The sequence below is a fragment of the Oncorhynchus nerka genome, linkage group LG21, assembly GCF_034236695.1.
Source record: "Oncorhynchus nerka isolate Pitt River linkage group LG21, Oner_Uvic_2.0, whole genome shotgun sequence".
In the NCBI taxonomy this organism is placed as follows: Eukaryota; Metazoa; Chordata; class Actinopteri; order Salmoniformes; family Salmonidae; genus Oncorhynchus; species Oncorhynchus nerka.
The window spans coordinates 15,695,904-15,721,368 of NC_088416.1; the positions used below are offsets into that span (position 1 = coordinate 15,695,904).

The following is a 25,465-nucleotide window of genomic DNA, read 5'->3' on the forward strand; positions in this document are numbered from 1 at the left end:
TCATAATATCACAGAACAAATGTTTGTGTCTGAGGGGAAATTAATTTTCATACAGCCAAAAGGGTGAGAAATTTAACCAATATCAGTGGAGAATTTGCACTAATGTAAATAAACAGATGATGGAACATATTCCCTTTTGCTTACATGATGAACCGCTAAGGGGACATAAATATTTACCATCTAAACCATGTGTTACCTCTCAGCTCTCTGGCTGTAGAAGTGTTATGTCTCTTTTACATGTAAAAGAAACACAGACAAGACAAGTAGGCACGCAAGTCATTATGGTCATTGTAGTTTAAAAAATTGTATCTAATTATGCCAACCACATGTGTTTATAAGTCCTTAAGATAAATAGAATACTCTATATAGCTGTAGGCCGTCATTACTAGCTACTAACTACTGTTAGGTTTTTTGAGAAGAATGTGAATGTCAATCCCATTCTAGCACCTCATCAGGCTCTGAAAAAGACTTCATTTTTACGTGTTTCTTCTATTCCAGGGGACAGCAGAGGAACTTCATCAATTCCACTCCTTCATCAATACAAGCAGTGAACATCTTAAATTCACCCTCACCGTTGATGCGCATGAAACAAGTTACCCGATGGTTGGACGATACTTTTCTCGTCAATCATCTTACATACTATACTTAAAAACCGGAAATCAACCAATCCTCCATTGTTAACGCAGTGAAAAGGTCAAATGCTTTATTATCTAAAAATTGAAAGTGAGTGACAGAGGGTAATAGAATGGTTAAGTTTATAAAAGATCAAATACAATATTTTTCCCCAATTTTTTTAAAAGTCCCATTGCAAAGTCACACCTCACTGCTCTATTTTTGGAGCTAAACATAAAACCAATCAGAATTCAGAATGATGAAGTCAGGTGTGATGTAATACCGAGGACCAGCCGATTCCCTATGATGTAAACTACAACAGCAATAACTTCAAATGTAGAACTTCAAATTAAACCAATCGTTTGCACTCATAACGATTGGTTTCATTTGCACTCAAAACAGGAAGGAGCAATGAATGGATAGTTCCTTTATTTCCAAAGCTGCAATGATGGGACACACACAGTATGGATGAATGTTCAGTAGTGACGGGATATAAATAGCACTCATACAGCAATTCTCCATAAATCTGCCCTAATATATACTATAACAAAAAAACAATCTAAATGTCTATCAAAGTTATTGTGATCGTATAGTGGATTTAACAATTCCTACTAATTCCTAATTGACTATAATACTATTCTGCCCTTGAGTTGCGTTCCCATGCAAAACTAGACAGATAGCTAACAACTAAATCTTCAATAAAACTCCCAAGGCGTGACTTTTCTTGAATGAATATATTGCAAACGTTTATGTTGTGAAACTGCAAAATACAGAAAAGAATATACTTTAGTGTTCAATTCACACCGACATACTGTAGCTGTATATTAAACATTTGAAGTTGCATAAATACAAAGCACGCGCTAAGGTACCATGCATCTTGCACGATGCCAAACCATATAGCTAATTGTTAACCATATGGTAATTGCTCCTTTCATTACTCTAATAATGTATAACCATCTATGTAGAATAACAAAGCATATTACACTAGAAACAGTAACAAAACTACAGTATTGTATATTTTACAATTCGTTTGCATGACGCATGAGCAAAGTAATACAGCTAACGACATACATTAAAGGCATTGCAATTTGTGAGTAAATGCAACCAACATTGATATGTAAGAAACCCTTATCAATAACAAGATTATCATCATTAGCTAAATGCTTGAATCGAACTTACAAACAAATATTTTTCCAATGCTGAAGCGTGACAAGAAATAACTACACTGAAAGACCTGCACCGTAGCGTTGTTTGTAGCTGCTTCTATGCGTGCAAAACAAATTCTGAACTTCCCGTTTGCGTTGTCTTTCTAAGTACCAGAAAGCGACACTAGGGGGCAAATAACACCATTGAACACAATGAAAATCCAATTTAACCATTGTAATAAAATAATCTGTTACCTTCTAACAGGATGGCAGCACAAATACAAATAAATACATTGTTTCTATGTGGCTCATATTCACTACATCAGAATAAACTGTCTTCCATTTTAGTATCAAAATATATCAAATTAACTTGGAAAATTACTCGATGTTGGTGGCGAAGAGGTATAATACACCTAAACTAACAACCGGGATAATAAACTGGCTGGTGTTTCATGAGTTTATAAAACATATACTTTATACATTTGTCATAATTACCTGCATTGATGAGACACACAGTGTGGATGAATGATCAGTAGTCGACAGGGTAAAAATAGCACTCCTAAAGATGATGCATTTTCCAGTCAATTTCCAATTTGAAAGAGGGAACTTTCACATAAAACCCAAATGAAAATCTGAGATTCGGAAAATAACATATAAAGAGGCTTTTTTGACGCCAAACCAACAACAGTAGTTACTAAAAACATAAATTGCTAATGTATGATTTAAAAGGTGGATTGTATGATGTAATGTCAACTTTATACATTTCTATCCCAGGACCACTCAAATGTCAAATTTTCCAAAAGTCTGCTGTGGATTACCCAGAACCCCATACCTTTATCACTGAGTGTATAACACTGAGTGTAATGCAAACACATGAGCAGCGCAGCGGTCTATAAGGCACTGCATTTCAGTGCTAGAGGCGTCACTACAGACCCTAGTTCCAATCCAGGCTGTTTCATAACAAGCTGTGATTTGGAGTCGCATAGGGCAGCGCACAATTGGCCCAGCATCGTCTGGGTTGGGGTTTGGCAGGGGCAGGCCGTCAATGTAAATACGAATTTGTTCTTAACTGACTTGCCTAGTTAAATAAAGGTAATAAATAAAATAAATAAAAAAATGTAACTTCATTACACCGTTACACTGGCATGCTACTGAGTTGATCATCCATATGACGTTGAGAAATACTGCATTGTAGGTAGTTTGGAAGAGTTCACAAAATAAGTTAATACATGTGTAATAACGCAAAAACATAACAGTTTGTACTTATAGGTAACCAGATCGTGACTACAACTAGCTTACTAAATACTTAACCACACTGTGTTGTTACACTGGTGAGTAAAAACTCATGCATCCTGCGTTTACATTTTACTCAACTGCGTTACCCACTCCAGTCAGCAGATGGCGGTGTGAGAATTTAAGGCAATGCTGCTAGTGTGACGTATAATCTAGTGGACGGAACGCTTCTTTCAACAGCAGCAACAGTTAGTCAGCCACCTCGGTAGCTTGTTAGACAAAATAGCCGAACCAATAAAGCTCTTTAGACGCTTTCGTGGGTATTAGCCACTGTGTTTTAAAGTTATCCGATTTATGTTGTTATTATTCAGCTAGCGGGCTGGTTAAGTTAGCATTAGCCTAGCTAGCTAACATCTCCGACCATGAGTTCACTAAGCTACTCTCCTTCTGCTAAAGAAGAGGATGTCTGCTGGACGGAGAAAGAAGCTCTCGTCAAAGAGGAGGAGGAAGAGAAGGATGTCACAGTAAAACAAGAAGTTGAGAGTGAGGCTGTTATAGTTAAAGAAGAGAAAGACGATTCAGTGAAAGAGGAGGATGTTACAGTAAAAGAAGAGGAGGAAGAGAAGGATGTTACAATACAAAAACAAGTAGAGAGTGAGGCTGTTACAGGGAAAGAAGAAGAGAAAGACGTTTCGGTGAAAGAAGAGGAAGACGCGTTCAGAGTGAAGGAGGGGGAGGATGTTACAGTAAAAGAAGAGGTGGATGCAGTTTTTGAAGTGAAAAGGGGGGAGATTACGGCCACATCGGAAGAGGAGGAAACTGGATATCTGGGCCCGATTTCCCAAACGCAATTTAAGGCATCCAGTGGTTCTAACGATGAACTTAGCCATAAGATGGTTTTGAGAAACCGGGCCGTGATTACCACTGGTAAGTACTGCCTTAAATACAGAGGTACAAACTCTGCAGTTGTTGAACTGATGTTTGGTGTTAAAGGGGAAATCTGCAATTGCTACATCCTTATTTTTTATTTTATCTATTTATAGCCAATGATTCTTGAAGAATATAACACATGCCTCATGAGCTTAGTTCAACTGTTGTACCCCATCAGAACCCCAAATAAGTTTTTTTTACTCCAATGTTTAGAAACAATGTAAATCAACAGCCTCAACATGGTCAAAACTATAATGTTGATATCATGGATGGTCAGTCCTTGCATCCATAGGTCTGTTCAATTTCTCCAGGCCCATCATCATCTTATTACCAAAACAGTTGTGGAATGACTGCTTTGTTATTGTTTCAACTGCAGGGACAACCTAGTGTTTAAACAGCAACAAAATGGCTGCCAAGAGACTTGGTTTGGTAAACAGCTGAGTGATGGGACTGGAGACATGTAACCACTCTCAAGTTCATAGGGACCTCGTCAAGAAGTTAAGACATCTTGGCTTAACTGTTATAAGGTGTTGGCTTGACAGTCACTGGACCCAGGTTTGAGTCCAGCTCAGGGCTCCCCCTGTATTCACTACACTATGAGTACAAGGACTGGCCACCCATGATGTCATAATTATAGTTTAACCAGGTTTTTAGGATATATAGTATATTCTAGAATTCATCCATGATGTCATAATGACAGTTTAACCAGGTTTTTAGGATATATAGTATATTCTAGAATTCATCCATGATGTCATAATGACAGTTTAACCAGGTTTCTAGGATATATAGTATATTCTAGAATTGCCAGTGAAGATTTCCTGTGGGGGTCAAATTGTTAGAGCTGTCATTGTATAATATTCAGCCAATTTATTTTCATTTCACCAGAAGAGAAGAAACTCTTCCTGAACCAACATTTGGAGTGCAAATGTGTCTTACCTTTTCTACCAACTTGCGTACCAGTTATGATTTTAATATGCACATTTTTGTGGAACAGTTTCATTTAATTTATAATAGTATCTCAAAATCATTGTCTGTGATTAATCTACATTCTATCTAAATCAATATGAAAATTGTACAAATCTAAAAGTAACTTTTATTGCCATACTTCTATATGCATAATCAGGTGTGCGTCCTTACTCAACATTGACAGGAGTGTTTCAAACAAAAGACAGTGAATACATTTACAAAACTGACACATCTTGTGGGGTCAGGTCTGGGTGGTCTGCTATGGGCCATTTAATTTAGTATCCGTTTGGGAATGATTTTATTTCCCCATAGTATGTTGTACCTAGTTTCCCTCCTTCAGGGAACAGTAGTCATAGTCATAACGTTAAGCTTGTCATATGATGAACTTCAACTTAAATACTGGATCTTGCTGTCGGACAGTTTTTTTTGTATTCAGATCTCTGAAATGCTCTCTAACTACGTGCCATTTAGTGTCTCCTTGTGTTACGCTGGGGAAACAGTTTTCATGGGCACAGAAATCCTAAACAATTTCAGAGTTTGCAAAATTCAATGGTTCTAACCGAGTCACCTTAACTTTATTGACAACACCCAAATGGATACTGTCATTAACGCGGTTCTTCAATAATTACACATCATTCTTAATACTGTAGCTGTTTAGTTACAGACACATGTTCAACTATCATCAGCTGATCCAGGAAATAATTTTCTGAATGCCAGTCACATGACAAACATCACGACATGCAACAACAACCAAAGTGCTTCTTCATTCATTTACGTCAGTAAAGACAGTTTTATGACAAAGACATTTTAGTTTCCATGTTTCACCTGAAATATTAAATTATTTGTAGTCCTAGGTCTATGTTATTGTTATGTGAAGTTATGGATCCTACAGTAGGTCTATGTTATTGTTAGGTGAAGTTATGGGTCCTACAGTAGGTCTATGTTGTTGTTAGGGGAAGTGATGGGTCCTACAGTAGGTCTATGTTATTGTTAGGTGAAGTTATGGGTCCTACACTAGGTCAATGTTGTTGTTAGGTGAAGTTATGGATCCTACAGTGGGTCTATGTTGGTGTTTCCGCATTAGCATGGAGGAGTTTCTGCAAACAAATTGCGTGTGCATCGCCCTCGTGTGCCAATTTTAGCAAACACAGTAAGGGGTCTATATTGGAGACCAAAAGTTGTCTGGCACACTGCTTAGGATTTCAACAATAACTTATTTCTAGCTTACAATCATCGATGTTACTGCTAATGTGAAAACAAGACAAATGATGACTTTTTGCTCATTTTAAGACATTTGTCAAATCATTTCGTCAACTGTTTGAACAACAACATGGCTACGCTGTTGGCATCACGTTTTACAGTGGGTTTCTGCTGTTATGGGCCTTAAACCATCTGTCTGACTTCTTGTTCACACAGGAGAGATACGGGACTATCGTGGATCCTCTGGGGAGCCTCAACAACATCATGATACTGACGAGGCAGAGCAGTGTCTCTCCGCATCAGAACACCTCAAGAAACACCAGCAGAGACCCACAGGGAAGAAATCTATTTGCTGCTCTGCCTGTGGGAAATGTTGCAAATCTTCATCAGAACTTAAAATACACCAGCAAGTCCACACAGGAGAGAAATCATACTGCTGCTCTGACTGCGGGAAACGTTTCTCAAGATCAAATTCACTAAAAGTACACCTGAGAATTCACACTGGAGAGAAATCTCACCACTGTTTTGATTGTGGGAAAAGTTACTTAAGATTAAAATCACTAAAAGTACACATGAGAATTCACACGGGAGAGAAACCTTATAGATGTGATCAATGTGGGAAGAGTTTTACTATATCTAGCTGTCTGACTATACATCGGAGAACACATACAGGAGAAAAACCATATAGCTGTACTCAATGTGGGAAGAGTTTCACTACATCTAGCCAATGGATTGTACACCAGAGAACACACACAGGAAAGAAACCTCTTAGCTGTACTCAATGTGGGAAGAGTTTCACTCACTTAGGCAGCCTGTTATCACACCAGAGAAAACACACAGGAGAGAAATATTATAACTGTGATCAATGTGGGAAGACTTTTACTCAGTCAAGCAACCTGGTATCACACCAGAGAACACACACAGGAGAGAAACCTTATAGCTGTGATCAATGTGGGAAGAGTTTTACTAAATCGAGCAGTCTTATTGTACACAAGAGAATACACACAGGAGAGAAACCTCATAGCTGTGATCAATGTGGGAAGAGTTTTGTTACATCTAGCCGTCTTATTGAACACCAGAGAACACACACAGGAGAGAAACCTCATAGCTGTGATCAATGTGACAAGAGATACTCTGATAAAAGATCGCTGATCAAACATCAGAAAATACATACATGAAGGAGTTGTTTCATGATATCAATGAAATGTCACAGTGTAGAATGTTTTAACATTGTAGTAGGAGTATTTTAATTATGTCACAATGGAGAACCCTAATTGTTTGCCCCCTGTTCTATTGATTTCAGCGTGATATGAGCTTCATCAGTAGAAACATCTTTGTACTTTGCTCCGTTCATCTTTCCCTCAATCTTGACTAGTCTACCAGTCCCTGCCACTGAAAAACATCCCCACAGCATGATGCTGCCACCACCGTGCTTCACCGTAGGGATGGTGCCTGGTTTCCTCCAGACGTGATGCTTTGCATTCAGGCCAAAGAGTTCAATCTTGGTTTCATCAGACCAGAGAATCTTGTTTCTCATGGTCTGCGAGTCCTTTAGGTGCCTTTTGGCAAACTCCAAGTGGGCTGTCATATGCCTTTTACTGAGGAGTGGCTTCCATCTGGCCAATCTATCATAAAGGCCTGATTTGTGGATTGCTGTATAGATGGTTGTCCTTCTGGAAGGGTCTCCCATCTCCACAGAGAAACTCTGGAGCTCTGTCATTGTGACCAGCGGGTTCTTGGTCATTGAACATCCCTTCTCCCCTGATTGCTCGGTTTGAAGAGCCTTGGTGGTTCCAAACCTCTTACATTTAAGAATGATGGAGGCCACTGTGTTCTTGAGGACCTTCAATGCTGCAGACATTTTTTGGTGCCTCGACACAATCCTGTCTCAGAGCTCTAAGGACAATTCCTTTGATCTCACGGCTTGGTTTTTGCTCTGAAATTAACTGTGGGACCTTATATAGACAGGTGTGTGCCTTAAGAAATCATGTACAATCAATTGAATTTACCACAGGTGGACTCCAATTAAGTTGTAGAAACATCACAAGGATGATCAATGGAAACAATATGCACCTGAGCTCAATTTCGAGTCTCATAGCAAAGGGTCTGAATACGTATGTAAATAAGGTATTTCTGTTTTTCGCTTTGTCATTATGGGGTATTGTTTGTAGATTGATGAGGAAAATATTATTTAATCCATTTTAGAATAAGGCTGTAACGTAACAAAATGTGGAAAAAGTCAAGGGGTCTGAATACTTTATTGGTTTACTGTTAGAATAAGTTGTATGACTACACCAATACTGTTAAAGCAACGATTCACAGACCTAGAGATCCTGCTAGAGATCTAGCTACTGGGTGTGCAGGTTTCTGTTCCAGCCCTGCCCTATCACCTGACATTGTGTTGATTATTTGGATTAGACACTATCCAACTATTCAATCATGTCTTGTTTTGGAGTCAGATGGATGTCTAAATCCACTACCCATTTCCACAGGTGTTCTTTATGATAGGAAATAAAGTGGTGATTCACAGAATGAAGTATAGTGGGTCATTGAACATTCCCTGTTTGTCTGTTTCATGTGGTTGTTACTTTGATTTTGCACAATCACTGTCTGGCTGACAGTCTGAGTCAATCTAGAACCCACAGAATGAATGTTGTGGATATTTAATTCTGCTTATTTTAAGCTTTATTTTTACTAGGCAAGGCAGTTAAGAACAAATTCTTATTTACAAGGACAGCCTACCACGGAACATTGGGTTAACTGCCTTGTTCAGGGGCAGAACGACAGATTTTTACCTTGTCAGCTCGGGATTCGATCCACAAACCTTTTGGTTTCTGGCCCAATGCTCTAACCACTAGGCGACCTGCTGGCCCATAGGTGTGTCCATTGCAGACATGATGGATTCGTATTGGCTTCATAGACATGTCCATTGCACTTGTTCATGTGGTTTGTAATTTTGATACTGAAACAGGATTGGCTAATCCTCCCATACTGTATCCATTTTGCTGAGATGTTTTCTCCATTTGAAATGATACTGTTAGAAATGGGTAAAGCACTCACACATCTGTGAACTTGTGTTCATCATTAGTTAATAACTTGAAAGAAAACAAAACGTCAGAATGTGGGGGGAAATGAACTATATTCTGGTAATCCGAACAGTTGAAAATATGCGGTGGTACTTAATGAATATGATGTCATCTGAGACATTCTCACCAATGACAAGATGACAAACTCTACAGTGGAAAGTCTACACGTCAGAGTTATCGGATTCACATGGAATTGTTGTTCAATTTAAATGTTTGAATATGCAATCAGTGGCCCTCCCCTGTGAAGGGACAAGGGCTATAAAACTATTCAAACACATCCTCCTCTCCCTTCCTATATAAAGCCCTGACAACAGAACTTCCTGTTCCAATGAGGTAGGATGACGATCCTATGGTTCAGAAAATAACTACAGGACAAAGCCAACATCAGCAGGAGCTTTGGTTGCGAATGGTATGAACTTTGAACTCTTATTCACTACAGAAGTGATACCTCCTAGCTGTTGGGTTAGCGACCGCAGGTTAAGAAGGAACAGACAGAGTATTCCGTCTATCACACAACGAAGTTACTACAACGTATCCAATTGACAACCAGAGACATTCTTCAAAGGACAGAGGACTCGGTTTGGCAACACGGCCTTCCATCTACCACCAACCTACTGAAGCGCAGCTCAGAGTAAATATTTATTGCATTTTCCTTTTCCAAATGGGCGGTAATTTAGAATGCATAAGATACTGTATTTACGATAACACAGCTTCGCCTTTGTTCCTGTCTTCCTTCTCTTTCACTCAACCCAGCCCCTTTTCCTTTGTGTAACAAGCCGTCATATCTGTTCCGTCCGCTAGGGACGTTTTCCTATGACGTAATTTGTAATTAAGTTATTTAATTATGTGTGAATAGTTAGGTATTTAGTAGATAAATGATTAAACCCAAATTTGTATTGCTGATTCAATTTGTTATCCAGGGTTCTTTCAGATTATGAGACTGAAGATTAATGTAAAATATTACTAGGTCTTTAAGAGTTTATTCTGAAGATAGCAGCTCTATAAATATTATTTTGTGGTGCCCGACGCTCTAGTTAATTACATTTACATGATTAGCTCAATCAGGTGATATTAATTACGGAGAAATTATTTTATAGAATAGCATGTCATATCACTTAATCTGGCATAGCCAAAGACACGACACTGTGTTACAGCTGCTTTCCTACTCAATGCCATGTACTAGACCAGGTACTGTGTTACAGCTGCTCCCTCCTCCTCAATGTCATGAACTAGACCAGGTACTGTGTTACAGCTGCTCTCTCCTCCTCAATGACATGAACTAGGTCCAAAGCTCAACCTAAACTCACTGAGATGAGGTCCAAAGCCCTCTCCTCCACAGTTTCCCTAAACTCACTGAGATGAGGTCCAAATCCCTCTCCTCCGCGGTTTCCTCAACCTAAACTCACTGAGGTGGTTTAGTTAACCACATGAGTAACCTTGCCTGAAGACTTGTTAGGTTCCCAAGCACTTGGTGTCCATGTTTCATGGAAAGAGACAGCAAAGTTAAGCCCAGAGTGTAGCAGGTGGACATTGGGTTTAATTCAGACCCTGTCAGTGTGCCAGGTTATCATTGGGTTTGATTCCGTCCCTACCAGTGTGCCAGGTGGACATTGGGTTTGATTCAGACCCTGTCAGTGTGCCAGGTGGACATTGGGTTTTATTCAGACCCTGCCAGTGTGCCAGGTGGACATTGGGTTTGATTCAGACCCTGTCAGTGTGCCAGGTGGACATTGGGGTTTGATTCAGACCCTGCCAGTGTGCTAGGTGGACATTGGGTTTTATTCAGACCCTGCCAGTGTTGCCAGGTGGACATTGGGTTTGCTTCAGACCCTGCCAGCATGGCCAGAAATGTATTCCAAGGTCATTAACTTATAACCACAGAACCACCCCAGCCCTTTCATGCATGACCAGGTTTACTGCCATGGTCTAATATGTCCATTCACAATGCTGGCTGAGGTACGAATAAAACATGACATATTATTTCCTAACCATTCACAATGCTGGCTGAGGTATGAGTAAAACATTACATATTGTTTCCTAACCATTCACAATACTGGCTGAGGTACGAGTAAAACATGACATATTATTTCCTAATTGTCAAAAAATCCCCACTCCTTAATCAACTAGTCTCTCACTATTTAACCAGAATAACAGGAGTTGTGTCATTCAAACTGTTCGTCCATAATAAACTAGTCTCTCACTGTTTAACCAGAATAACATTGTTTGCTGGGCTCCCCGTTTGTGCCATCAATTTATCCAGAACGCCGCAGCCCGCCTGGTGTTCAACCTTCCCAAGTTCTCCCATGTCATCCTGCTCCTATGCACACTCACACTACAAGGTGTTTGCCTACGGAGCAGCAAGGGGAACTGCCCCTCCCTACCTTCAGGCTCAAACCCAACGCCCCGACCGAGTAGTTTATAGTTTGGGTTCTGACGGGGTACGGCGGTTGAACAAAACTCAAGAAACAAGTTATATTCTTCAATAATCAATGGGTACATATAATGCATTCATGAGTGGAACAAACTGATGTAGCAAGTGCAGATCACCACTTTATTTTTAAAAATATGACAAAGTTGTTTTTGTCTTTAGGCTAGCTAGTTAGCGATGGTGCGCGCTGATAGCGGTTCAATCGGTGACGTCACTCGCTCTGAGCCCTTGAAGTAGTGGTTCGATGCTTCGGGGGAGGCAGTTGTCTGTGCAGAGGGTCCCTGGTTCAAGCCCAGATTGGGGCGAGGAGAGGGACGGAAGCTATACTGTTACAGATGGTCAGTCTGCGTCCTGAAATCAGAGTGAAACTGACCAGAGGTACTTCAGATGGTTTCCCCATCAGCTGGTGAAGATGCAGGACACAGACAAGGTCACAATGTTGATATATCCTCTGAGTCCTATTTTCTGTTTTGGTAAACTAGTTGGCTAGTATGAGGTTTCTGTGTTATGCACTCTAGTCCGTTACCATATATGTGATTGAATATTATCTGCTGTTGGCTTGTGTGGATGTATGTATGTGTTTTGCAACATAGCTGACTTGAAACATTGTTAACAGTTTCAGAGCCATGGGCCTTTCTCATGATGGAAAAATACAGAATAACATGAAGAAAGGAACTGTGCAATGAATTGGGGGGCACATTCAGAATGTAGTGTTGTGAGAACAAACAGTATTTTGTTAGATAACAGGAGCCAGGTGCAAGATAACGGTATCGAGCATTAGCGCATAGATATTCTTCACAGCAACAGTTACATCTATCAACTGAAGCGCTTAGGGGGCCGGGACCAGCTCTACGCCAACAATCAACAACAGGCTGGGTGAGTCTAAACCACGCCCAGTCTCTACTCTGACAGGCCGGCTCAGAAGCAGGAACTATTTCTGTCAGGGTATATTTATAATATCTTTGTCAAGAACAAGTCAGTTCTCTGTTTGCCCTGCGAGGTGGGACAGAGAGCCCGTATATACGAAAATTGCATTTACCACTTATTGCTTAGCTAATAAAAAATACATAGTATACAATCTGTGACTCATTGTCATATTTATCCTGATACCAGATTCGAATTGACGCAAATCTAACACTAGCTAGCCAGGTATTTGTTATTCAACACTAGGTTAGAGTGAATGAGTCACTAGCTAGCTATTTGTTATTCACAGCTAGGTTACAGAGTGAATGAGTCACTAGCTAGCTAGCTAGCTATTTATTGTTCAATGCTAGGTTACAGAGTGAACTAGTCACTAGCTCGCTAGCTAGCTAGGTATTTGTTAGTCAACGCTTCACGGATGGATGACTTGTGCTTTGAAGTGAAGACCTCACCTGATCTACATAGTAGACATGAACCTGGAGAATTGGTCCTCACCTGATCTACATAGTAGACATGAACCTGGAGAACTGCTCCTCACCTGGCCTGGTCTACATAATAGACATGAACCTAGAGGACTGGTCCTCATCTGATCTACATAGTAGACATGAACCTGGAGGACTGGTCCTCACCTGATCTACATAGCAGACATGAACCTGGATGACTGGTCCTCACCTGATCTACATAGTAGACATGTACCTGGAGGACTGGTCCTCACCTGATCTACATAGTAGACATGAACCTAGAGGACTGGTCCTCATCTGATCTACATAGTAGACATGAACCTGAGGAAAAAGCTTATTTCTGTAGCCAATGGTTGTAACATAACCCAAGGAGACACTACCAACCAGAATGTTTACTAAGTCTGATACCACATCATTAACCTGTGTTCATATTTTTACCAACATGGCTGAGCATTATTCTAAAGCTGTATCAGTGGTGATCAGAACTTGGTGACACTCAAGAGAAAAACACAAATACCAAAGGCTGATCCTAAGGTAACCTACCCAAGGCCCTACAAGAGGATCAGTTATGGATGAGGTTCAGAATGTGCGATGGCTGGAAGTGTGTAGTGAGGATGATCCTGAAAGGGCACTGAGTGTTTTTATGAAATTATTTTATACGTTTTGTTGATAAGCAAGGCCCCATTAAGAAAACAGACTGAGGTCAAACTATGCCCCAGGGATTGATGAGCTGAGAAATGTAATGAATCAACGTAATGATACCAAGGTAGCGGGCAGATCTGTCTGATTAGCAAAGTTATTGTAGATGAATACATCTAGTGACCAAGCTAGACCAGTTATTGTAGATGAATACATCTAGTGACCAAGCTAGACCAGTTATTGTAAGTAAATACATCTAGTGACCAAGCTAGACCAGTTATTGTAAATGAATACATCTAGTGACCAAGCTAGACCAGTTATTGTAAATGAATACATCTAGTGACCAAGCTAGACCAGTTATTGTAAATGAATACATCTAGTGACCAAGCTAGACCAGTTATTGTAAATGAATACATCTAGTGACCAAGCTAGACCAGTTATTGTAAATAAATACATCTAGTGACCAAGCTAGACCAGTTATTGTAAATAAATACAACTAGTGACCAAGCTAGACCAGTTATTGTAAATGAATACTTCTTGTGACCAAGGTCAAAATAAAGGATATTATCATCACTAAATCTAGGCTGATGGAAAACATCTATTGACAACTTTGATTCAACACAAGTGGCAGACATGTTTGAATTCCTACCCATTGTAACATTCAATTTCAAAACCACCTGACATTGCAAATTACTTTAATGACTATTTCATGGGTCAGGTGGACATATTGAGGAATGAGTCCAACTGACGGTTCCCTGAACCAGACCACAGAGTGAAGGAAAAGCAGCCAACAAGTGCTCAGCATATGTGGGAACTCCTTCAAGACTGTTGGAAAAGCATTCCAGGTGAAGCTGGTTAAGAGAATGCCAAGAGTGTGCAAAGCTGCCAATAACGCAAACTGTGGCTATTTGAAGAATTACATTTACATTACATTTGAATCTCAAATATAAAATATATTTTGATTTGTTTAACACTTTGTTTAACACTTTGGTTACTACATGATTCCATATGTGTTATTTTATAGTGTTGATGTCTTCACTATTATTCTACAATGTAGAAAATAGTAAAAATAAAGAAAAACCCTTGAATGAGTAGGTGTTCTAAATCTTTTGACCGGTAGTGTACGTAATAACGCAGAAACATAACTGTTTGTACTTATAGGTAACCAGATCTTCAATACAACTAGGTTACTAAGTCTAACCACACTGTGTCGTTACACTGGTGAGTAAAAACTCATGCTTCCTACACTTTAACTTGTTGTCTGAAAATAAAATATACATTTTACTCAACTGCGTTACCCACTCCAGTCAGCAGATGACGATGTGCAACTTTAAGGCAATGCTGTTGGTGTGACGTATAATCTAGTGGACAGAACGCTTCTTTCAACAGCAGCAACAGTTAGTCAGCCACCTCGGTAGCTTGCTAGACAAAATAGCCGAACCGATAAAGCTCTTTAGACGCTTTAGTGTATATTAGCCACTGTGTTTTAAAACCACGTCTGTCGTCTAGTTATTCATGCTCTGGAATGCGGTTTCTTTAGGTTTTATCACCCAAAAGGCATTGTAAATCTCTTGTCAGTGTTACCTCTCAGAGGACCATCGTCAGTAGAACACAGACACAATAGTTATAAGAACTCTATTCTGTTGCATGAAACAAACATTCGATGCAATAAAAATATTATAACAATCTTGCTCTCACAGTGTCCACTGAAAGTTGACTAGTAACAACAACTGGGACATAAGTCACCCGCCATGAGACCCAACTAAAGTTGTTGATTCGCCACATCTATCAAGACAACTGGAGCACTGGGCCAGACACTCTTAAATAGAACCTGGACCAGATCAGGCAAAACACCTTCCCACAAACGAGATGGACAAGCCAGCACAGGTGTAACACATACTGACTAACGAGGTGACACCAATCAGTGCGTCCTATGTGCTAACGAGCTAGATGTGCTAACGAGCTACAGGTGCTAAAGTTCAACCTCAAACCATAAATGGAAAAACCAAAGACTAACACTAAGAGAATGCTTACCACCAACAGAAAACAACTTCCATTTCACATTATAAATATGGCGTCTACTGGCTGTCAACAATTAAAAACAAGAAAAAAACATATTTTTCCCCCATTAGCTTCTAGAACTCTAGTCCCCTTGGAACGAGCCCAAACAAAACTTATCTCCGATATGGAAAACCATACAGTCAAAATAAATTGTGATCCATGGCAACTCACTACCTAAACGCAAAACAACTTTTTGACTGCCCACACTTGAGACAATCAGTAACCAAGTTGTCCTTAACCACGGACATGTAAGATTTCAAAAGGAAACTCCTGCGATATCCGAAGTAACTTTTCACCTCACTGCAGAGCATTTTTTTAAACAAGCTTCTTATAAACTGCACACGCACCAAAAACGCTGTTGTTTTGAAAGGTAGCAATAAATCACTGATATTGATTAGGGGGGGGGAAATCAGGTTGTATGTGCTGTTGAAACGAACACAACTAAAAAAACACATGGAAATGGGAGATATCTTTTACCTCACTGGTTAGAGGACAACCTGCAGAAGACAGTCAGCTACAATTTGGAGAGATGCATTTAAATGTAGGGGTCGCTAAACAAAGGAACGCAACACTTACAGTGGGGAGAACAAGTATTTGATACACTGCCGATTTTGCAGGTTTTCCTACTTACAAAGCATGTAGAGGTCTGTAATTTTCATCATAGGTACACTTCAACTGTGAAAGACGGATTCTAAAACAAAAATCCAGAAAATCACATTGTATGATTTTTAAGTAATTAATTTGCATTTTATTTATTTTCCACCATGATTTGAAAATAAATTCATTAAAAATCCTACAATGTGATTTTCTGGATTTTTTTTCTCATTTTGTCTGTCATAGTTGAATTGTACCTATGATGAAAATTACAGGCCTCTCTCATCTTTTTAAGTGAGAGAACTTGCACAATTGGTGGCTGACTAAATAGTTTTTTGCCCCACTGTATGTATTTTCTGATATTTGATCAGAGATCTTTTATCAGATTATCTCTGGTCACAGCTATAAGATTTCTCTCCTGTGTGTGTTCTCTGGTGTACTGTCAGATGGCTAGATGCAATAAAACTCTTCCCACATTGATCACAGCTATAAGGTTTATCTCCTGTGTGTATTCTCTGGTGCACTGTCAGTTCAATAGATTGATCAAAACTCTTCCCACATTGACCACAGCTATAAGATTTCTCTCTGGTGTACTGGCAGATGGCGAAATGTAATAAAACTCTTCCCACATTGATTACAGCTATAATATTTCTCTCCTGTGTGTGTTCTCTGGTGTACTGTCAGAATGCTAGATGCAATAAAACTCTTCCCACATTGACCACAGCTATAAGGTTTCTCTCCTGTGTGGATTCTCTGATTAATTTTAATACCTGATGAGGTGAATCTCTTCCCACAGTCAGAGCAACAGTGAGTTCTCTTCCCTGTGGATCTCTGCGGGTGTATCTTGAGGTGTTCTAATGTGGAGAGACTCTTCTCTGCCTCGTCAGCATCATGAGGTTGTTGAGGCTCCCCAGAGGATCCCCGGTAGTCCCGTCTCTCTCCTGTGTGAATGACAAAGTCATACAGATGGTTAAAGGCCCACAACAGCAGAAATCTACTGTGAAAGGTGGCTACCAACAGCGTAGCCATGATGTTGTATAACAATTGACGCCTGTAATGAATGTAATGATTATTTGACTTACAACGAGCAAGAATAGTCATATTGTCTTGTTTTCACATTAGTAGTAACATCTAAGATTGTAGACTAGAAATAAGTTATTCATGTTGTTGAAACTCTAAGCAGCGTGCCAGACGACGTTTGCTCTCCAATATGGGCCCCTTTCTGTGTTTAATAAAATTGTAGCACAAGGGTGATGCCCACACAATTTGATTGCAGAAACACCTCCCTGCTAATGAGGAAACCGATAGTTATGGATGTACTATATCTGCCTGGAGCAAAAATGGTGAGAAAAGATTTTAGTTTTTCACAATGTATTCTGAATGTGAATGGGGGAAAACTCAGGGGAGTAACCTCCATTTCCAGGTTGCTTATTAGTGCATTTCACACTACTTTGGATTATAATTGTAAGGCTCGTTTGAATGTCCTGCTTAATATAATGTTTGTGTCGTCATCGCAAATCAACCGCTTTATACTTAAACACTTCAACCAGTAAAATGCTCTTTGGCTTTTCCATCAGCCTGACAATGAGGGTTTGTACACTGTTTGCCAAATTGGCCCATAACTTTACCTAACAATAACATAGACCTATGTAATGAATGAAGAAGCACTTTGGTTGTTGTTGCATGACACACATCGTGTACTCCAGGACCCATAACAATAACATTAACCTACTGTAGGACCCATAACTTCACCTAACAACAAAAATAGGAAAATAGCTCTGTGTGTTGTAAAATAGCCTAACCATCAAGGAACAGTTCTCTACACATTATGAGCTAAGTATCTTTGTCTCCAAACAGACTAACGAGACCCTACTGTAAATCAAGCAGACAATAACACATTATAAACATCAATTTGTTAGGGATGTTGGATCCAACGTGGAGCACGGCATAACTGTCTTTACCAAAGTAATGAATGAAGAAGCACTTTGGTTGTTGTTGCATGTCGTGATGTTTCTCATTTGACTGTCATTCAGAAAATGATTTCCTGGATCAGCTGATGATAGTTGAACATGTGACTAACAAAACAGCTAAAATATTAAGAATTATGTGTAATTATTGAAGAACCGCATTAATGACAGTATCCATTTGGGTGTTGTCAATATAGTTATGATTTTTTTTTATTTCACCTTTATTTAACCAGGTAGGCTAGTTGAGAACAAGTTCTCATTTACACCTGCGATCTGGCCAAGATAAAGAAAAGCAGTGTGACAAAGACAACAACACCGAGTTACACGTGGGATAAACAAACGTACAGTCAATGATACAATAGAAATATATATATATATACAGTGTGTGCAAATGAAGAATGGAGGTAAGGCAATAAATAGGCCATAGCAGCGGAGTAATTACAATTTAGCAAATTAACACTGGAGTGATAGATGTGCAGATGATGTGCAAGTAAAAATACTGGTGTGCAAAACAGCAAAAAAAGTCAATAAAAACATGGGGATGAGGTAGGCAGTTGGATGGGCTATTTACAGATGAGCTGTGTACAGCTGCAGCGATCGGTAAGCTGCTCAGATAGCTGATGCTTAAAGTTAGTGAGGGAGATGCTGATGCTTAAAGTCTCCAACTTCAGCGATTTTTGCAATTCGTTCCAGTCATTGGCAGCAGAGAACTGGAAGGAAATGAGGCCAAAGTAGGTGTTGGCTTTGGGGATGACCAGTGAGATATACCTCCTGGAGCGTGTGCTATGGGTGGGTGTTGCTGTGGTGACCAGTGAGCTGAGTGAAGGCGGCCTAGCAAATACTTATAGATGACCTGTAGCCAGTGGGTTTGGCGACGAATATGTAGCGAGGGCCAGCTGACGAGAGCATACAGGTCCTAGTGGTGGGTAGTATATGGGGCTTTGGTGACAAAACGGATGGCACTGTGATAGACTGCATCCAGTTTGCTGAGTAGAGTGTTAGAGGCTATTTTGAAAATTACATCGCCGAAGTCAAGGATCGGCAGGATAGTCAGCTTTACGAGGGTGTTTGGCAGCGTGAGTGAAAGAGGCTTTGTTGCGAAATATGAAGCTGATTCTAGATTACATTTTTGGATTGGAAATGCTTAAAATTAACCTGGAAGGAGAGTTTACAGTCTAGCCAGACACCTAGGTATTTATAGTTTGTCCACATAATCTAAGTCAGAACCGCTCAGAGTAGTGATGCTGGACGGCGGGTGCGGGCAGCGAAAGGTTGAAGAGCATACATTTAGTTTTACTAGCGTTTAAGAGCAGTTGGAGGCCACGGATGGAGTGTTGTATGGCATTGAAGCTCGTTTGGAGGTTTGTTAACAGTGTCCAATGAAGGGCCAGATGTATACAGAATGGTGTTGTCTGTGTAGAGGTGGATAAAGGAATCACACGCAGCAAGAACAACATCGTTATACAGAGAAAAGGGTCTGTCCGAGAATTGAACCCTGTGGTACCTCCATAGAGACTGCCAGAGGTCCGGACAACAGGCACTCCGATTTGACACACTGAACTCTGTATGAGAAGTAGTTCGGGAACCAGGCGAGTCAGTCATTTGAGAAACGAAGGCTGTTGAGTCTGCCGATAAGAATACAGTGATTGACAGAGTCAAAAGCCTTGGCCAGGTTGATGAAGACGACTGCACAGTACTGTCTTTTATCAATGGCGGTTATGATATCGCTTAGTACCTTGAGTGTGGCTGAGGTGCACCCGTGACCAGCTCGGAAACTGGATGGCACAGCGGAGATGGTACGGTGTGATTCAAAATTGTCAGTGATCTGTTTGTTAACTTCACTTTCGAAGACTTTAGAAAGGCAGGGCAGGATGGAAATAGGTCTGTAATAGTTTGGGTCTAGAGTGTCACCTCCTTTGAAGAGGGGGATGACTGCGGCAGTTTTCCAATCTTTAGGAATCTTGGACGATACAAAAGAGAGGTTGAACAGACTAGTAATAGGGGTTTCCACAATGGCGGCAGATAATTTTAGGAAGAGAGGGTCCAGATTGTCTAGCCCAGCTGATTTGTACGGGTCCAGGTTTTGCAGCTCGTTTAAAACATCAGCTATCTGGATTTGGGTGAAAGAGAATCTGGGGAGGCTTGAGCAAGTAGCTGTGGGGGGTGCAGAGCTGTTGGCCGGGGTTGGGGTAGCCAGGAGGAAAGCATGGCCAGCTGTAGAGAAATGCTTATTGAAATTCTTGATAATCGTGTATTTATCGGTGGTGACAGTGTTTCCTAGCCTCAGTGCAGTGGGCAGCTGGGAGGAGGTGCTCTTATTCTCCATGGACTTTACAGTGTCCCAGCACTTTTTGGAGTTAAAGCTACAGAATGCAAATGTCTGTTTGAAAAAGCTAGCCTTTGCTTTCCTAACTGACTGTGTGTATTGGTTCCCGACTTCTCTGAAAAGATGTATATCGTGGGGACTATTTGATGCTAGTGCAAGTACGCCACAGGATATTTTTGTGCTGTTCGAGGGCAGTCAGTTCTGGAGTGAACCAAAGGCTATATCTGTTCTTAGTTCTAAATTTTTTGAAAGGGGCATGTTTATTTAAGATGGTGAGGACATTTTATTTTAACTTATTTGGGGTAGGGGGCAGTATTTTGATGGGGGCAGTATTTGAATGAAAAGCGTTCCCAAAGTAAACTGCCTGTTACTCAGGCCCAGAAGCTAGGATATGCATATAATTGGTAGATTTAGATAGAAAGCACGCTACAGTGTCTAAAACTGTTCAAATAATGTCTGTGAGTATAACAGAACTGATTTGGAGGGTGAAACCCAAAGCAGAAAAATATTGATGTCATAGGATTTTCCAATAGGTTTCTATGGGATAACCTTATTATTAGGAACCTGGTTGCAGTTCCTATGGCTTCCACAAGATGTCAACAGTCTTTACAAATTGTTCGATGTTTTTCTTTTGAGAAATTACGAAGTAGTCCTATTCATTGTATGTGTCACTCAAGGTGGACTCTACTGTGAACAGGAAAGCGTGAACAGGAAAGCGCTCCAAGTTGTTTTTATCCGGTATTAGAAACAGTTTATTCCATCTTAAATTTGATCGATTATTTACGTTTCAGGGTACCTAAGATTGGATTAGTTTACAGGTAACTTATTAGATACTTTGTAGGCATGTTGGGCGAGTTGAAACCAGTGGATTTCTGAATCAAACGCGCCAAATAAATGGACATTCTTGGGACATAAAGAAGAACATTATCGAACAAAAGGACCATTTGTGATGTTTTTGGGGACATTTTGGAGTGCCAACAGAAGAAGATCTTGAAAGGTAAGACATTAATTAAATCGCTATTTCTGACTTTTGTGTTGCACCTGCCTGGTTGAAAAATGATTTTCATGTGTTTGTATGTGGGCGCTGTCCTCAGATAATCGCATGGTGTGCTTTCGCTGTAAAGCCTTTTTGAAATCTGACACTTTTGCTGGATTAACAAGAATTAAAGCTTTATTTTGATGTATGACACACATTTTCAAGAATGTTAAATATTTGAATAGAGTATTTTTGAATTTTGCGCTCTGCAATTTCACCGGATGTTGGCCGGTTGGGACGGTAGCGTCCCAAATAACTTAGAGAAGTTAAAGGCAGTCAACTTAGTGTATGTAAACTTCTGACCCACTGGAATTGTGAAACAGTGAATTATAAGTGAAATAATCTGTCTGTAAACAATTGTTGGAAAAATGACTTGTGTCATGCAGAAAATATAGTTTGTTAATTAACAAGACATTTGTGGAGTGGTTGAAAAACGAGTTTTAATGTCTCCAACCTAAGTGTATCTAAACTTCCGACTTCAACTGTATGAAACAGGGAAGCCGTTAGGTAGTCGTTACTACGCTAGCCTGGCTCGAGGCCTGGCTCGAGGCTAACTGGTGCTAGCGTCGGGATAAGGGCGTCACCGACGTCCGGCAAAGGCCGGTTGAGGGCACATCGGGCGGAATTACGTCGGCAGACCAGACGTGATGGATCAGCGGGGTTCCGTGTCGACAAAGGGTCCAGGCCAATTGGCAAAAGAGCTTGAGTAATTTTGTTTGCTAGCCGGGAGATGCACCTGGCTCGAGGCTAACTGGTGCTAGCTTTGGGACAAGGGCATTAGCCACTATAGCCACTCCAGTGCATCCGGTGCAAAGGGCCAGAGCTTACGGCAAGAATCCGGTGATGTAGTGGTTTCTAGTCATGTTAGTGAAGAGTCTGGGAGGCATCAGCTGTGTAGCCGAGTGATCATAGGGTCCACTGAGCAGGCCGGGAGATGGGCCTGGCTCAAGGCTAGCTTCGGGGCTGGGCCACGCGGTAGCAGCTAGCTAGCTGCGATTATCCGCTGTAATGGTCCAGAGCTTACGGCAGGAATACAGTGATGTAGTGGAGAAAAACAAAAACTGTCTGATATGCTCAGGGTTGATATCGCTCTGTGCAGACTTGAGGTCGGCCGATTAATTAGGGCCGATTTCAAGTTTTCATTACAATCGGTGATCGGCATTTTGGACACCAATTCGCCGATTACATTGCACTCCACGAGGAGACTGCGTGGCAGGCTGACTACCTGTTATATGAATGTAGCAAGGAGCCATGGTAAGGTGCTAGTTAGCGTTAAACTTATCTTACAAAAAAACAATCAATCTTAATATAATCACTAGTTAACTACACATGGTTGATGATATTACTAGTTTATCTAGCTTGTCCTGCGTATAATCGATGCGGTGCCTGTTAATTTATCATTGAATCACAGCCTACTTCGCCAAACGGGTGATGATTTAACAAAAGCGATTCGTGAAAAAAGCAGTGTCATTGCACCAATGTGTACCTAACCATAAACATCAACGCCATTCTTAAAATCAATACACAAGTATATATTTTTAAACCTGCATATTTAGTTAGTATTGCCTGCTAACATTAATTTATTTTAACTAGGGCAATTGTGTCACTTCTCTTGCGTTCTGTGCAACAGAGTCAGGGTTGTCATGATGTTGCCCTCTTTGGGTACGGTAAGCCTTATCCCCCTCCTTGCCTCCCCCTGCCTCCTTCAACTAGGCTGCTGTGGTCAGAGAGGTCGTAAATTCCTGGAAAAGATTGTCTCCTCATTGACACAGTATAGAGACAAGTGAAGTGAAGTTTCATAGAGAACAAAGGAATTTCTTCCACCTCACAGAACATGAGGTCCGAACAACATTTATGTTCCGGAGAAGGTTTAAAAGATCGGTGAAGAATCCAGCTACGAACGGGTCCGTTTGTTACATTTTGGCGAGGCTCATGGGAGACGGTGCGGCCACATGGTGGTTAAAGTGTTGGACTAGGAACCAGAAGGTTGCGAGTTCAAACCCCCGAGCTGACAAGGTACAAATCTGTCGTTCTGCCCCTGAACAGGCAGTTAACCCACTGTTCCCAGGCCGTCATTGAAAATAAGAATTTGTTCTTAACTGACTTGCCTGGTTAAATAAAGGTAAAATAAAAAAATATATTAAAAAAATAACGCTGTTTATATAATAGCCTCAGATATGAGGTTTACATCTAATTGTTGTATAAGATGAATGAGTGAGTATGATACTGTTTGTAAAATTGTGTAATGTGATTTTGGACTTTTTAATGAAGGAAACTCCAATTCCCTTTTGAGTTTAACTAAATCAGAGGACTGCCCAGGAGCCCAGTTAGGGTCGGGCATCCTGGGACAGGCCCTTTTCTGCAACTCCTGAATAAAACCCCAACTTTGAGAAATTCTCACTAGACCATGTTTTTCTCCATTACGAGAGGACAAAGGTTACAGACCATGTTTTCTCTCAATCAAGAGAGGACAAAGGTTGCAGACCATTGCTGAATCTTTTAACCATACCACGTAGTTAAACTCAGACTATCAATACCGACAGAATAAGAACAAGTCTTTGATATTAATTACTAGTCTGCAGCTAGGAATTCGGAATCATTGAACGCGAAGAACGACAACCGCCGAAACAGCCGTTCTATAACGAGATGAATGAATGTCACTCTGAACAATCCATCCTAACCACGACAGAGAGCGAAAACGGAAACTCCCCAACAGAAACTTACATTTCAATAGCAATCAAGACGACACACTGAGCGTAAATATATATATTGATTGCAATTGTTCCCGAATGAGTGAGTGTTCATGTGCAAAGGATTATCATTTCAATTGTTATAATTATCAACTGTCTGTTGTCTTCTCAGTCGACCCCCACTTCCCTTTTGTACAACAAGCCGCCATGCCGGTTTAGCCCACTAGGGCATATTCCCCTGTCATTTCTTGTAACCATTTTTACTTTGTTTGTTTATGCATTTCTGTGAATTACTTAGTTAGTAAATAAATTATTTAAGACAATTGATGTATGGATGACTCATAGTGAAGATATATTAGGAAATTATAACTTTGTAATCTGAATATTTTCCTTGGTGCCCCGACTTCCTAGTTAATTACAGTTACATGATTAATCAGTTTAATTCGCGTAATACTAATTATAGAGAAGTCTTCATTTAATGATAGTAAAGACACGACAGGGTGTATGCAGCAGTTTGGGCCGCCTGGCTCGTTGCGAACTGTGTGAAGACTATTTCTTCATAAAGAAACAGCCAAGGTTGCCAAACGGGGGATGATTTAACAAAAGCGCATTTGTCAAAAAAAAAGCATAATCATTGCACGTGTAACAGGGTTATATTGGTAATTCCCCTTGCCACTTTATTGTTAAGCCAATGGGTTTTTGGTTTGAGTTTGTCTTGCCTTCACCTACTCAACATGGCATCTTATTGGCTGGTTTGCGTAGCTTGCTTACAAGGGGGGATGTTCCAGTTAGAATCGTCCCAGTGAACAAGCACCAAACCAGCGGTAAGTTGTTGGTTGCCAAGCACTGTACATCAAAAGTGATTTTTATACTCTCAAGTGAGGATTTAAATGTACAATTTATATCAAATTGCTTGTAAATGTTATTCGAACATCACACATAAGATGCAGCGGTTTTTGGAGAATATTTGTTGTGCATTTTTTTGTAAAGAATTCCCACCAGTACTAGCTAGCAACTTACTGTGTCTGGTGGGGGGGGGTTCATATATTTTGTACAGTGCGTGAGTGCAGAGTTGGATGCTGAGACGTGCATTGCATGACGTGCAATTTTGTGTCGTTCCTATCAGGTACATTGTTAAAGATATTATATTGTATATTGTAATTGTATTCT

The 25,465-nt window shown here is 40.3% G+C and overlaps 1 protein-coding gene across 1 annotated transcript; it reads left to right on the top strand.

Moving 5' to 3' along the window:
* Positions 1 to 3,208: 3,208 nt before the first annotated feature.
* On the top strand, positions 3,209 to 12,678 carry LOC115103948 (zinc finger protein 664-like). The gene is made up of 2 exons (XM_029625017.2): positions 3,209 to 3,917; positions 6,303 to 12,678. The coding sequence occupies exons 1-2, from the start codon at positions 3,413 to 3,415 to the stop codon at positions 7,262 to 7,264; spliced, it is 1,467 nt and encodes a 488-aa protein (XP_029480877.2). The 5' UTR covers positions 3,209 to 3,412; the 3' UTR covers positions 7,265 to 12,678.
* Positions 12,679 to 25,465: the final 12,787 nt, after the last annotated feature.

What these genes read in the sequence shown, in the direction of transcription:
- LOC115103948 (XM_029625017.2), top strand. Translation starts at nt 3,413, where the DNA reads ATGAGTTCACTAAGCTACTCTCCTTCTGCTAAAGAAGAGGATGTCTGC. An exon ending in CCGGGCCGTGATTACCACTG is followed by an intron (nt 3,918 to 6,302) that starts GTAAGTACTGCC and finishes TTGTTCACACAG; the next exon opens with GAGAGATACGGGACTATCGT.